The sequence below is a fragment of the Paralichthys olivaceus genome, chromosome 11 (genome assembly GCF_024713975.1).
Source record: "Paralichthys olivaceus isolate ysfri-2021 chromosome 11, ASM2471397v2, whole genome shotgun sequence".
In the NCBI taxonomy this organism is placed as follows: Eukaryota; Metazoa; Chordata; class Actinopteri; order Pleuronectiformes; family Paralichthyidae; genus Paralichthys; species Paralichthys olivaceus.
This window is the reverse complement of record NC_091103.1, coordinates 16119743-16135311: the sequence shown is the minus strand read 5'-3', so window position 1 is coordinate 16135311 and position 15569 is coordinate 16119743. Positions and strand designations below refer to the sequence as shown.

The 15569-nt window shown below is 38.7% G+C and overlaps 2 protein-coding genes across 4 annotated transcripts; one reads left to right on the top strand and one right to left on the bottom strand.

Annotated features, from left to right (window-relative positions):
- Positions 1 to 1312: 1312 nt before the first annotated feature.
- Positions 1313 to 10892, bottom strand: gvin1l2 (GTPase, very large interferon inducible 1-like 2). Of its 2 annotated transcripts, none has more exons than XM_020087976.2 (4): positions 10768 to 10892; positions 7501 to 7572; positions 2003 to 6947; positions 1313 to 1870 (listed from the first exon to the last, which is right to left on the bottom strand). In XM_020087976.2, the coding sequence occupies exons 2-4, from the start codon at positions 7547 to 7549 to the stop codon at positions 1729 to 1731; spliced, it is 5136 nt and encodes a 1711-aa protein (XP_019943535.2). In that variant the 5' UTR covers positions 7550 to 7572; positions 10768 to 10892; the 3' UTR covers positions 1313 to 1728. The 2 variants fall into 2 exon arrangements, with proteins under 2 accessions (XP_019943535.2, XP_019943537.2); XM_020087978.2 differs by lacking the exon at positions 10768 to 10892 and adding an exon at positions 9219 to 10616 and having other exon boundaries at positions 7501 to 7643.
- Positions 10802 to 14284, top strand: LOC138412011 (uncharacterized). Of its 2 annotated transcripts, none has more exons than XM_069534304.1 (4): positions 10802 to 11004; positions 11893 to 12006; positions 13404 to 13446; positions 13696 to 14284. In XM_069534304.1, exons 1-4 carry the CDS (start codon positions 10951 to 10953, stop codon positions 13830 to 13832), a joined length of 348 nt encoding a protein of 115 aa, XP_069390405.1. In that variant the 5' UTR covers positions 10802 to 10950; the 3' UTR covers positions 13833 to 14284. The 2 variants fall into 2 exon arrangements, with proteins under 2 accessions (XP_069390405.1, XP_069390404.1); XM_069534303.1 differs by having other exon boundaries at positions 13633 to 14284.
- The last annotated feature ends 1285 nt before the right edge of the window (positions 14285 to 15569 follow it).

Here is a 15569-nt window from a genome sequence, read left to right as displayed (position 1 = left end):
ATGCAGTGATGTCCTGTCAACAAAGCTAATTTTAAAATGAATAAAGTGTAACTCTACATTCATAGGTGTCTCCAGCAGACAGAATATTAAAAAACAAAAAGAAAAAAAACTTAGAAATTAGGATTTGTTAGCAGGAATTCAAATAAATATTGTTTGTGATTGTATTCATGTCATTCACACAGGGATAAATGATGCGTTGTAAAAGAACTGCAGAGAGAAAGATAGAGATAAAAGGCACTTATGTTATTTCACTTTGCAACACAAAATATAAAAAATATATATCTTGTAATTTATTCAAACATGTGTTGTGTTGAGACAGAGTGCAATAAGGACATTCTCTTGCATGTGATACAGTGTGGAGGAGAGTTAACTTGGGATAAGTAGCCTTCACACATAGCCTGAGATCATTGTGGTCACATGGTCGCACAAAATCAAAGCTAAAAACCAGAGGTGACCTCAGCTGTCAGACAGACCTGTCTGAAGAGATCTGTCAGTCGAGCTGATGAGTCACTGTCAGTATCTTTAATGTAAATATCTGCCAAAGAGAATAATAGATATTTATTTAATTAGCATTTAAATATGTAAATAATTACATGGATAATATAAATATCTGTAATATTTTGTGCATAACCACAAATACAACAATGAAGGCTAACTGTGCTATGAATTAAATGATGATGATGCATGATGGCTTGGTGATGCATAGCTTTAAAAGCAGCCAGTCATTGTATTAAACAAAAGCCATCTGCAAGTATGGATGGACAGATAAATGAATGAATGCATGGAAGGATTAATAAATCATAGTTAGGGATAACAAGTAAGGTTCAGCATGCAGATACAAACCAATGATCCCTGCTATTACATTTCGGAAATTTCTCCATCCTTCATTGCCCTCTTGTGGATTTCACTCTTTAGAGTTTTCATTGCACAGTTCCATGGTGGATAGCAGACATCACAGTGTGTTAATGTTATAATGTGATGCAGAGATATAACATTTGTAAAACATTGTATGCCACAACTAAATAAGATGAAATATTTCAAGAACATTTGGTGGATGAAACTCTCTGTGAATCTGTGGGATGCACATTATCCCACATTGTGCACTCCTGGTTTATCCTCTAATGCTATAATGATCTCAGCTTTGTAGGCAAGAAATCTGGATTTTAAATACAGAATATAATATTTAAAATGGTAATCTGCAGGAAAATTAAATTCTATTACAACCCAATGTGGTATGAACTGTGGGGCTAATTTTAGTAGACATTACTTGTGTTGGCATTGTATTTCAATGAAGCAAAGACAGAAAAAAAAATGCTGCAAATAGTCATTTGTTTCTGTTGACATTTTAATACTATAAAAAAATCATCAGGGTGAAGATATAGCATCATAACTTCATATTTCTTTTTAAATAAAGGTTTAAACAATTTTAATATTTAAATTGTCCTACTGTCCGATCATGAGGAAGTAGAGTGAGATAATAATGCATCAACTTTCAGAATACATTTTATAAGGATCTTTACAGAAACAGTACTGTGTTCTTAATACAATGAAAAAGTTAAACGACAAACAAGTGAAAAAATGGTTCATGTGATAGATTTTTTGTCCATCACCACCACCATTAACATCTCTGACAACTGAAAGACTCCTAAACAAAGATCAAATCTGAACTTAATCGACAAAATGTCATCTTAGAGTCAATATGGCACAAAACAGAAGGCAGGTCGCATATCAGTTCTGTTTAGTGAGGAATGCTTCCTTCAGACTGTCTAAAGCTTCCTCCTTAGTGATCTTCATCCACTCCTCAGGGATATTTGCTGGCTCCCTCTCATATTCCTTTGCAAACTTGTCTTTGTACCTCACCAACACATACCTGCAAATGAAAGCATATTTAGCTTATCTGACACATATATACTGGTATATAAAATAAGGATGATGTGAGATAATTTACTACAGTATTTACAATAATTATAATGATGTCTAAAAAAACAAAAACACATAGTACCTCCAGTAAGCAGAGGGCATCTGACTGTCTGGGTCCTCAGGGTAGTTGTTCCAGTCTGGACGGAGGGAGAGGAGGTCCTTGCATGCCACAGATGGATTCTGTGTGTCCTTGTTCTGGCCTAGGTTACTCAGAATCATGCTTTCAGGACAACAAGACACAGAGCACAAGTCATAAGGTAGCAATTCTTTAGGTCTGTGGAGCAGAGCACTGTGAACCTCATGTCCCTTTCCCTGCACCTCGCAGGGGGCTCTGCAGAAAGGACATTGCTTTCCACAGCCTCTCACTCTGTCCAACAGAGAGTAATGTGGCTGAATAGGAAGGCAATTAAGAAGTTGGGTGACATCCACAGTTTGGGAGAACTCCTGGGCAAGTTCCAACCGCATCGCAGCCAGTAACTCCATTAAACATGTGACAAAACGATCCCATTCTGTGGTAATACTGAAGAGGGGTCCATCCAGAGAGGCCCTGGTGACATCCACATTTCCGTCACTCTCTAAAATGAGGCACACTCTCTCCAGCAGTGGCTTTGTATCACTCAGGACTCCATTTGTACCTTCTGCTGTTTCGCTCACTGCTGCTGCAATCTTTCCCACAATGTCTCCAAGTCTCTTTTGCCTCCATTTATCCAAGTTGGGTGATTCAGAGAGATGAGCCACCACTGTCTCCTGGATCTTGCTCAGTCTGAAGCTGTCATAGGAAAGCAGGTACTCCAGAAAGCTTTCAAAGTGGTCTTTATTTATCAGCTCTTCCAGCAAGTGTTGGCTGAACGCACATGAGGACTGATACTGCTGTTCTTTGGCTTGAATTTCTTCTACAGTGCGCATCCCCAGTGGTCTGTAGATATAGTCCAATACTGTGGGTTTGAGGACCATGGAGGTGAATGCTTCGGCCACCCTCTGACACTGATCTCTCTTCCTGAAGCGGTAGATAAACTTTGAAAGGTATGAACTCTTTGTCGCAGTGATAAATGTCAAAAGCTCTGTGTCTTTTGCAAAGCGGTCGTGCACTTTCTGGAAGTCTTGGCATGCTAAACTACAGAGATACACTTTCAGATCCACTTCAAAGGCTGATTTGATTTCCATCGATTTTTCCTTCAAAGATTTTTCAACATTCCCTAACATTTCTGTGATGTATCTGTCAGAAAAGTCTGCTGGTAAGAGAGATTTTTCTGCTACAAAGTGATTGTATTCTTCTATCACACTGCTTGCTACCTGTTGAGCTTTTAACCTCTGTTGTCTGTTGTTGTCCTCAAACATGTGCTTTAATCTGCTGCGGTATCCAAAGTGCTCATCACAAACTTGGAAGCTGGCTGTCTTGTTCTGGCCAATGACTTCAATTTTTTTAATGTGTTTCAGGAGACCCTGGCTGATCAGATTCAGTCTTAGAATCTCTGTCACTCTAGCAGTTATATCATCTGTCTCTGAAGGCCTGAAGTCAAAGCTAGACAGTAAATTACTCCACACACCCTCAAACTCCTCTTCTAGTTTTTCATCTTGAAGGAGGAGTTTGGTTGAAATGCTGTTCTCTACCAGTGCATGTACCTTGGACTCTTGTTCTTTTTCCAGCAAGGTCTCAAATTTCTTCACCTGTATGGAAGAGCAATGGCTCTCACCGACCGTCGCCAACCTTTGTGTTATGTCTTCAGTTACTTTATCCTGGAGGTCACCCATATTGCTCATTAGGATCGGCCTGAACGTTTCAGCTCTCTCTTTCAAAACATCATCTTTCATCAAATAAGCCTCAACTTTTGACCTGAGTTTGTCCACTTCTGATTTGACCTCCTCTCTGCCTTCATCCTTCAACTCATTCAGAAGGTCATTTTGGATTTCAGCATCTAGAGCATTTTCTTTTGTGGCAAAGATTTTCTTTCCCGCCCCCATAAACCAGCTTTCCATGTGCTCCAGTAAACTAGTCTCCCACTGGGAAAGCTCTGTGCACAATATAGAGAATGCTAAAGCTATTTCAGTATTTTGCAAACCGATGGTGAACGATTCTTCTTTTACCGCATCCCAGATTGCAGACAAATGAAGCATGAATTCTGACAGACCTGTGGTGGAAGATTTCATCAATGCCCCAAAGAGGTTTTTCTTAAGTGTTAACACAGCCTCACTGTACTGTGCATTGACTGGTTCAGAGAGAGACACATTGGACCATGGCCCTTTGACATAGGTGATACTGCTTATGGTCTTTGTATTTGGCTGTTCAGCATTGTTAGTTCCTCTGTAACCAGTCTCAGTCTGAAGCATCTCAGAAACACGCTTTAACTGTGATGCCTGTAATAGTGTGTTTATTCTTTCATTTTGGACTAGGAGTTGGCAATTGGGCATGGAGCCACATTCTTTTATGCGTAGAAGGGCATTGACAATGAAAGCAATGTCTGTTTCCAACTCAGAACTTGCATCTGAAGCAATATTTTGGATTAAAACATTGCTCAATCCAATGGCAACAGTGGCCATTTCATTGTCATGGATCTTTGTTGTGTTGTCTTGAGAGACTGGGCAGAGACCCTCTACATCAATTAACAAAAGAAAATCACACCCCATCTCCATTCTAAGGGTATCAGGGAGATAAAGAGCACCCATGTACACCCCTCTCGTTGATTTTTTGCCTCCGTCAGGGAATTTCACCCCAAATAATGCAGAAAGAACCTCAGCATTCTTTGCATGATGTACTCCCAGATTAGTCAGCACTCGGGTCTTACATTGTTTTTGAGGGAGGCGTCGTTTGAGCTCTGCAAAGACACTGCCCAGCCAGCGGATAGGAATGTTTGAAGCATCTCCATCCATTAGTTCAAGTGGAATGCCATAAAAAAGCAGGTCTACAGCTAAGCTAGGAAGACGCGACACTTTCTGGCTCCTATTGCTGGGGCTAATGTGTGTTAGCTCAAAAATTAGGCCCATCTCACGCAAAAAGTGCTCAAGCCCCAACGAGAATGGATCAGGTTCCAAAGTCTGTAAACACCAGGCTACCTGAGGTTCAGCGGAAACATCTGGGAACATTTCTTGTTTGGTAGAAGAATTTGAATCTGGTGTTGGTAGTGTCGATTCTGGTTCATATTGTGGTGACCCAAGGCCATTTAAGGTTCCATTTTCTTGAGACTCCAAATGAAGTTGTTCATCAAAACTATGTGACATTGAGAGTATTTCTCCACCTTGAATTTCTTTCCCATTTGACATCAAATATAACTGCTCCTCTATGACTGGCTGATGTCTGGACTCTGAGTGTGGTTCTATATCTTCATATGAAGACAAGTCTTTCCCATTGTCACATGGTTGGTCAGAAACTTGCAGTTCAACATTTACCAGCTGCTCTTCCCTGTCCTCTTCAAATGTTGAATCTGTATCGAAACTGTCGCTGTCCTCTACATCGCCATTGGCTCCCTGTGTGAGGTAATCAGAATATTCAAGGATGCCATTTTTCTGATCTGGCTGTAGTTTTGTGGATGGATCTTGTTGAATGTTTTGCTTTTCCGTTTGCTTTGACTGAAGCCTCAGTTTCATCCAATTTAAGAAATAAGTCCGCTCCACTTTATCTGTTGTGAAAAGTGCATTAGTGAATGTCCTCATTGCTGGGGTCATTTTGTAGCTTCTCAACTCAGCCAAGATGTCTCTCTTTTCTTTTTGTAGTTGGGGGTCATTTTGTTTTCCTTCTTTTCTTTGTTTACTCTCCTTCTTTTCAATTTCTGCCAGTTTACTCCACCAAGGCCCCTGTAAGGGAAGCTGTTTCTCCCTGAATTGAGCAGCTCCTTCATCCAAACCTCTCAATACTTTCTCCACTTTGGCCATTGCCTTTTTACAGACTGTCCCTTCGTCCACATTAAGGCCTAGCTCCACAGCTAAATTTGCTGCTGCCTCTAGTGTAACAAGTTTCAGTTTATCTGGTAACAGATCTTTCAAGGTGTCATTGAGCCTATTAGCCAGTTCCTCCTCACTCAAACCTTCCCCTTGCAGCACTGAACCTTCAGGTAGCCCCATGGCTTGTTCAAGATTAACTCCAACAAACCCCACAACACTGTGCTCATTTTTCTCAGTGTCTGAAACGTCAATCAGTATGAGCTTGCTTGCCATATCTTTGCAGGAAGCAAGAAGTTGTCTTTCTTTCTCTCTAAGATTCCCACAGAAAACAATCGTAGCAGAAGAAGCTTGACATAGCAGGGTGAGGCATTTCTCATGATTGCTGGCATCACCTCGTAGGTTAGAGATGGCCACAGGGACAGGGAAACCATCTCTAGCAGTGTCCCCTGTGGGTAGATACCATCCAACCTCTACCAGGCCATTGGAGAGTCTTCGAGGCAGCTGACCTCCATCCATTCCCCTGTGTAGAAATGTGTCATTGCAAGATTTGGGTCCACTTATAATGTGGTTGAGCACCTTTGACTTGGAGACGTTACATTGACCAAGTTTCACGCAAGAAACAATTGGCATATATGTACTTGCCAAATTCCCCTCTTGGACCTTCCCATTTTTTTCCAGAAATTGAGATGTCCATTGGCTCACAACACCTCTCAAAGGCCATAGAAGGAAGTGGCTAGCTTCTTCTGGATCTATACTTGGAAGGACCAGGGGCACTGCAAACTGGCACTGAACCATGTGCTCAGTCATCTCCTGCTGAAGGAAGGTGTTGGCAGACATAAAGACGGCTGAAACTAGATCAAGGGGGTTGATGGCACACTGGCTTTCTCCCCCATTTAATGTCTCAGGTGATGTATCTAAAGACATCAGAGCATCACCTGAAGGTTTGCAGCTTGGACTCCTAGCATCTTGGCTCAGCAACCAAAGACGTCTGAGGAAAACCCTTGGCAGATCTTTAGAGTCTAGGGGAGCTCGGTTCTCCAGATTCCAAGTGCTTATGTCCAGCATAGATGATGGGTCCAGTGGTGTATTCCAGAAGGCATCCAGGCCCAGGTTTTGTAGAAGTTCTGCTTGGACATTGTTCTTTTGAGTTTCTAGTTAGAAAACAAGACAGCAACAATTTAACCTGTGGATTTGTCACATTTTTAATTTTACATATTTATATAGTTTTATCTAGTGAAATGTAAAATAGTCTGGGTTGGCTTGGGTTGCTCCAGCAGCACCTCTACAATATGCCATTGATTTGTCTGTTTCACTGTCCACCTGATATTCAAAGCAAAAACAACAATGTTTTTCATGTTTAAGCAAAATCAGATTACTCAAATCATCTCAGCCCATAAGTGTTGAAGTCTCCAAATGTGCTCAATACAGCTAAAGCCATTGAACAAGTCTTATGTTTTCTTTATTTTATATTTATTTCCACTTGTAGTTATTCCTGTAAGGTAGGGGTTAATGTGAGTTTATCTTATCTATTACTCCATTAAACATTTTAATGTAGAAAAAGTACAAGATTAAATATTTTGAAATAGTTCATTAAAAACAGTAGTCCACCACTCTTATTCAAAATAAGGAAAATTAATTTATTCAAACGAAACACATTTCTAAGAAGCAGTGGCAAAAAAATAAAAGAAAGTAAGATAAACTTACTTCTCCTCTTGCTGCTCGGCCTCTTTGTTACCGAGTGGAATCCAGACATTTCCAGATGAGTGTCTCCCTTCTCTGTATTAAATGAGAAGTTTTGTTTCTGTAGTCAGCCACATCACTTAATGTGTGGTTTGCTGACTGGAAACCTGTGATTAGAATTTGTAACATAAGCATTAGTGCCATTAACAAGGAAACACAACACAGTCTGCAATTTTCTAAAACCAACAATACCACATGTATCAAAGCTGAGAACATCTATTTTCCTTTTTACAGTAAATGAGAATAAGCTGTAAGCTGCTATCTCAGGGAACTGTTCACTGTGGAGTACAGAAGAGACTGGCTTGTCCTGAAATGTCTCGCTGATGCAAGACGACAATGACTGATGGATGAGGCTGAACATAAAACCCTAATATAATGGCCTTTCTTCACATCATGAGACTGTCGGAAAGATGGAGCACCACACAGATAGTTTTAGGAATGTGATTATCTCGAGGTTTTTACCAGTTCACAGACTTAAGATCTCAGCTCTTTATATCAGTTTTAAGGTAGGCTACTTTCCAATATTGGTGGTTATACCTCATTGCCTGAAAAGAGGAAACATTACTAATTTGATTCTTAAAATAGTTAGAAATTGGGATGGTGATCACTTATTTATCCTTCGCTAATGTCAAGTTCGGTGAAAGTGTGTAAAATTTTTTATATTAAGAAGAGCTCAGGGTGAAACATCAGTTTGGATAATGTCAAGTGTGTAATGACTTTGTTTTTTGCTGATTTTACTCAAATGTTTCCTATATAGTGCACTGCTCCTTTTATTCATCTGTATAATGTACATTACGTTTCTAAAGTATACAAATTGTGCGGAAGAAATGTCCCCAGACATTGTTTTTGTATTTAACATGATTTTCTGAGATTGTCAGTGTAAATGCAAACAAGAGTAATTAGTATTTTACTGTTGAAGCTGGTTACTTATTTACATATATTGATGTAGTTTAGTTTATATGAGTCTGAGGGGCTGTGAGATGATGAACTTTTCTGTATTCTTGAATCATTTTCACTTCTTGGAAAAAAATGTAAAGTTATACTTGAGTAAATATACTTATAGTTGTTAAATATCAAATGATAGGGATGGTAGGGGTATAAAGGTAAATGTGATCTGATTTATGCTTTCAATTGTGTTATTCATGAAGTAAAGGTAGATTAACACTGTGATAACAACAATAATAATAATATTTAGTTATCCTGAGTATTTGAATTACTTGATTATTAGTAAATAATTACTACTAGTTTAGTGATTTCATCAGAAAGGATTCAATAACTAATATCCACATTCTAAGATAGGGAGTAATTATAGCATACTTATTCATTAATTCACATAGTATAGTATATACAGAGTTTGTCCCTAACTTCTAACTAATAATATTGTCCTCAGTTCTGAGGTATTAGGTACTTGTTAGTTGTAATACTTTAAATGCTTTCTGAGGTATTCCTTCTTTTTAATACTTAGATATTTAGCATTTTAGCCTTACTGAATTTTCTCTCCTCAGTCTATCTTGAAGATAATAGAAATCCTAAATATTGGATGTTCACACAATCATTTTAAATAAAATCAAACGTTATCTCAAGACAAAAGTGCATATAATGCTGTTTCAAATATAATTTCTAAGTACGAAAAAAACAATAATGCTATAAGAGCTGTTATTCAAAAATCCTAATGTTCTTACCTGTGTGTCCTGATACAATTGCTTGTTAAACAAATGAGTATCCTTCCTGTTTGATCTGTCTCTGTCAGTCAGGGGAGCTCTTATACCTTTCATCCAGTGATAAGAAACATTCCAGTGCTTCAGTGTAATCCCATATGTGCAAAGTGACGGACTCAGCACATATCAGGAAACACGTAAGCATGACAGGAAGACATGACAAACAAATCACAGTTGTGATTATGTGAAAATTCTTCAGATTATAATCTTGATACTCAAACTTGATAACCAGGGCAGCAGCAGCCACACATAGTGAAATGTATTAGTGAAATTCACCAGTTAAATGCACTAGTCTCCAAGGCTCCAGACGATGACGCACACAAACCTACACTCGTGTGAGATCTCTGGATATCAGTCTGTGGTATTATTACAGATAACAGGCAAACTGACGCTACTTTTTCATAGAAAGCCCTTTGACATAAATTGTGTCAGGATCGAGTAGACAATTGTTAAAGAAAATTAAATTCAAGTGAGAGTACTTGATGCAATGATGAAATAATATCCTGTACTTACATGTCCTTCTGATTTCAAAAGAAATTTGGTTTCTTCATTATACACAAGTATGTCTTCAAACACCTGTGCTTATTTGATCTGCACATTTGGAGTTAAGATTTAACTGGAAATGCTACTTTCTGGTTAATAAATGTAAGTAGATTCAAACTTGCAAAACTGCAATCCAGTTTGAGTTGTCAGAATAGTTGTATGCTTGACCACCCAAATCAAATCAATATCTGAGTTTAAGTGAGCATTTGTGCTGAATTTTAAAGGAAGCTCTAAAGATAAGAAGTTCACAAGGCATCAAAGGGTTTTGCTAGTCCAAATTAACCTTTGTACACATTTTGAGGAAATTCCCTGGAGGTGTTCCTGAGAAGAAGACCAAAAACATGTTTTGAAAGGTCATAATGACCTTCACCTTTGACCACCAAAATCTAACCAGTTCATCTTTTTGTCCAAGTGAGCTTTCATACCAAATTTGAAGAAATTTCCCTCAAGGTCTTTACAAGACTGGGATTGACTGGCAGATGGACAACCCAAAAATAAAATGCATCCAGCCACTGGCTGGCATGTAAAAGTTGAGGACTAACATAAATAATAGAAAGTAAAATAAAGCAGGTAAATGACTTATAAACATTATTAGTTCCATTAGGTTGTAATATTTCACAAAAGCCTCACTAATAAAGTATTATGTAGCAGTGTGTCAAAATGTCAACCTCTTTGTTGCCTCTGCACTCGTTCGCATGGGCCAACATATTTATCCTTAAGACATTTGTACTAGAAGTGGGATAAAATGCAAGTTAACATTAAGGTTTATTCTCTTTGGAAAATCCAACATGTCCAAATAAAACAAGGAACTGTGGAAACACACCTGAGGGATAAGTGTTGTGCAGAGGAAAAGATTACTGCTTCTCTATTCCTGTCCTGCAAAGCTCTTTAGCTGTCTTACCCTCGTGTGTCAGAGACTGAGAGAGTGAAGTGTGTGTATGTGCCTGTGCATGTTTGTGAGTGTGTGTACCTGAGGGAACCCGTGTGGGTGGGCATCCTCTGCACTGTGTGTTCGACTGTCCTTCACCTGGGCAGCGCTGTATTGCATTCCTGATTGCTGCGGCTGTGTGGACGTTTTCCTTCGGCGGGACTGTGGAGAGCAATTAAAAAACGAGGATAAAGTTAAGGATTAATAACAAACACAAGAGGAAAGATGTTGGTCACCATGCTAACAGCCATGTACATGATGGTCAGAGTCGTAGAATCGGTAAGATGACTGCAAGGAGCTATTATAACAACATCACTGAATATCATGTTAAGAATTGATTATTATTATGAAAACTTGATTTAACAATTATCATCTGTGTTATACTTATGTCCTGTTTACTTTCAAATGTCTTCTTTGTTTGAATATTGGACATAATGTGTTTGAGCTGAGCAATCGAACAATATCACAATATACTTTTCACCAAAAGTAATGTAACAAAGGTTCAATATCGTATCGATGTAATGCTTAATTATTGTGTAAGTGCAGTGATGAGGTATAACACATAATTGATTAACCTCAGATTTGTTCAAATGTTTTGCTGTTTGTCATTCCCTGCTCATACAGAGGAATTTAAAACCACAACTTCACTCAGGACCAAAAATCAGTCTTTAAACTTGACATTAATTGGGATCATTTTTGTCCATGATATAGTCCAGCACTGGCACTTTGTGTTTTTACTCCAAACTTTAAACTGTCATTTAATCAGCCTGTGGGTAGTCAGGGTTCAACAAAGTTTATACTGACAATAAAACTTTTTAGGGTTAAAAATAGGCTAGGCTTATGTCAACAGCATCTAAATATAATAAGCCATATTAAACTTAACTTTTCATTTCAAAACTTACTTTTTTTTTTTTTATCCCTTTCTGCTAATTATGTATCATCTGATGTTAATGTTTCTGAACATTTATTATAAACCAGCAAAACTTCACATATCTCCAAACTCTTCATCAGGACCATTTGTGAGGCAATTTGTATTGTTTTCACATCTATTTGATAAGTTAATCTTACAAGTGAGAGACGGATATTCAACATAATAAAATACTTTATACCAACTGTGATGAGGTTGTTGCTTATCTTTCATCATTTGTCCCTCACGTTCTCTTTCAGATAGGGGTACGGTTTGCACGGCAACAGGAACCTTTACCATACATGCTGTCCCAGCCTTTGCCTTGGCAGGTTCACTCCGTGTCGCACAATCGGAGGAGCAGCAAAGCAGATGAGGTGAGTTGTGATGAGATCTGTACCTCAGTATAAGTTCATGACACATTAATAGTCCAGCAGATGCACCAAGGACTCGATACAACACATACGCATTCTTAATCAGATGACTGAATCAACAACTATGACCAACATTTTTTTTTCTGCCGTCTTTTGCACTTCAGGAACATTGATTCTCACTCTGAGCAAACAGAGGATTTCCCCTCTTGCTGTAGCTGGAATTTTTACTCATAAATTAACTCAGTTCTAATCCTCTGTTATCTCAAGGTCGGACAGAGCATGTGGAAAGTTCAGCAGTCAAACTTGACTCAGCCTTTGATCATTTAAGCTGTGGTCACATGTCCTGCTCTTACCTTTGGCATTTTAGAGGAGGACTGCAAAAGTAAAGCAGGGGAATGTGATTTAAAAGACTTCAACTTCTGGCTCTGAACTCAAACAGCAGCAGCCAAATGTCATAATATACTAAAATAAAGTTGAGTTTTGCTTCAGACTCTGTTAACAATGACCCTTTGACCCACTCTGAATAACAGCACCCAGTGAATCAATAAATCCTCCTTGGCGATTTCTCAGGCTTTCATTATGGACTTCTAATGAAGAGTGCACACCTCAGAAGTCCAACACACAAGAACTGTAGTTTAAAATAACTGGTTTGAAGGTCACCTGTAGTCTAGACCTTTATAAAAGATGAAAAAGGCAAATAAACAGACAAACAGTAAAAAAAAAAAAAAAAAAAAAAAAAGAGTAAACAGAAGGATTAACAAATTTGGTGTTAATCAAGGCCACATTAACTGAGATGACAATTACCTATGAAAAGCAGAAGATAAAAATCATATCTGATGAAAAGGCTGAGGTTAAGAGAGATGTCTTGCATCGTGGGTGGTTAAAATTCCCTCTAACGTTTTCCTGTGAAAGGAAACAGAAAACCTCACTGATGAGGTTATGACGCTGGGGACTGAGTGCAGGCACGTGGTTGAATTGACGTCTAGGCAGGCTAAGTCGGTCTAGACCTCAGGGCCTGTGGCTTCCCTGCAGCTGCACAGCCTGAGCTGTAATCCCAATCAAGGGGATTTATCATTGAGGTCATAATTCTACCTGTAGATAGAAATGGTTACACAGGCCATCACACATGAACAGTACAGGATACACTCATTCCTTCAGCACGGCACATTTTGTACAGTTGAGCACTGCCTGTGTGACTCTCTGTCTGCACGTGTCTGATTCATTTTTGTACCATCAGTGGTATGTGAAAGTTTTTCCAGATAAGACTGTAGCACTGATAATCATACCAGACTGGTATCTGATGCAGCTTGAGCACGAACCTCCAGACTGACTCATCACTTTGTGCGTCAGTAAGTGTATGTGTCTTAATGTGTCTAACAGTTGTTCTGCTTTATTTACAGTTTGATGGCCTCAGGAGGAACAGCATGGGTGTGTACAGAAAGAGTAAGTAATACTCTTTATCAAATTAATGTAGCTATTTTCCAGCCAAAATAACTGCCATCTTAAAAGTTACCAGTCAGGGGTTTGATTCAAATCCGATGTCAAATCCAATTTTCAATGAGAAAAACTGCCCGATCGAATCCAGGCTGCAAATGTAAACCTTGTGTTTGAACTCAATCATTGCTACAGACTATGTCTCCATGGCTATTGCCTCTACCTCTCTGGCTATCCCATGTGTCCTGTCGTGCTCAGACTCCAGCACCAGCAATGGGACGTGCACCGCTCACGTCGTTCCACCGCTTAGCCCTGTTGAAGTCGAGAAGGCCGCTGCCACCATCCAGACCCATTTCAGGAAGTTCCAACAGAAGAAGCACAAGAACGGCAAGTAGAGGGACAAAGAGGGACGATGGTGTAGGTGCAACGAGCCTGAGAGGAAGCCGATGGGGACTTTTGTCGATTCACCAAAGGAGGGATGAACTCTGAGATGATATGCACAAGAGCACATGAACACATAAATGTACCAACATTCAAACGGTATGATAAACACTTAGTAGAGCTCCTGGATTAATGACACAGAATAAACACTAACATACAGCAATAGTCTACATCTCAAACTGCTGCTTGTAAAACCCAATGTGAAAGTATATGTGAACAATATACAGCATACGATTAAACTGAATTTGAATGTCTGTTTTGATGTGCTGTGAAAAAAAGAGTGACTGTGGGAGCGACTGTGATTATGATGTAATTTATATATGAACTGTGTTTTGAGTAAATAATTATGGAAAGAAATAATGGATTGTGGATCTTTCAAAAACATTAAACATTAAATTGAATAAAATCCTCTTGACAGCCTGGACTGTTTCTTTGTAGCACATTGCTGCCCCCTAGTGTTTTTTGTTTTGATAAATTACCCTTAGGGGTTGTGTGGATCAGAATCAAAAAGACAAAATAAATAGCTATATGAGTAAATACAGACACAATACTTTGCTTGTGAAACATAAATGAGATGTCTAATTTCTAATTTATTCACCTTAAATTAACATCTGTTCAGTATAATGAACTTGCAGCTGTTTGATTTTATGCGGTGGTGACAAAACTACTGACATTTTATCCCTCCAAAAAAAACAAGAACGTAACACTTACCGTAAATGTGAACTCCAGAGTGCAGTCAGTGAAAGAACGCGAAAAAAGTTTTGCGAGTGAGGCCTTGACTTCAAAATTGACTTCCTCCTTTCATTAAAATGTAATTTTATTCATCGTCAGGATCAAGAGAAGCTGAATGTGTCACAGTAAAATAGTTCTTCATACAAAATGCATGAGTGTCCTCCTGTCCAACAGTGTTGACCCCCAGTCATCAGTTTAAAATATCGACCCTCAGTGATTCAGTGGCTCTTTCTGAAACATGTAAATCGTGACTGCTGTAGAAAATATTCTTTGTCAACTTCAATCAACAACTTTTCATGTTGAATCAACAAACGTGGCCATTGTGTAGCTAAATAATTGTTGAGATTTGCATCCCCTTCTTTTCTCTGACTAGACGAATGTTAGATGTATCAAAGTATCAAAGTAAAGTAAAAACTGGAACAGTGTTTGTCCACAAGGTGTCAGAAAAGAGCAAGAGTACCTGACTGCAGACAAGATGGCGGGTCTCCGTCCTCCGTGAACGCATGCGCAGTAGACACCTATAGGGGGCCTACCCTGTCATTTACAGTTTTTTTTAAAGGGCAAATAAAAAGTGGCTAAGTATTTAGCACAATTGAAGTCACATGTAGCTACAGACAAGCACTGAGCATGTTGTTGTTGTTCTACCACACTACATACAAGGAGAGATAAGTGTTGTATTTAAGAACTTTATCAGTCGTACAATAATAGATTAAAAAAATGTAACATCATTTGACAGAAGCAATGAGAAATATCAAACTACATTTTTTAATACATTATTGTATGAATGATATAGTGCTTAAATATAACACTTATCTCTCCCTATCAAATGTCACCAAGGGAAGTAATGCAGGACAGGCCTTTGCAGTTTCCCTCCAAAAGTGACTTCCTGATTTACTTCCTCATTTCATTAAAATTAATCTTTAGAGAAGTTGAATGCATCACAGTGAAATAACGCTTTT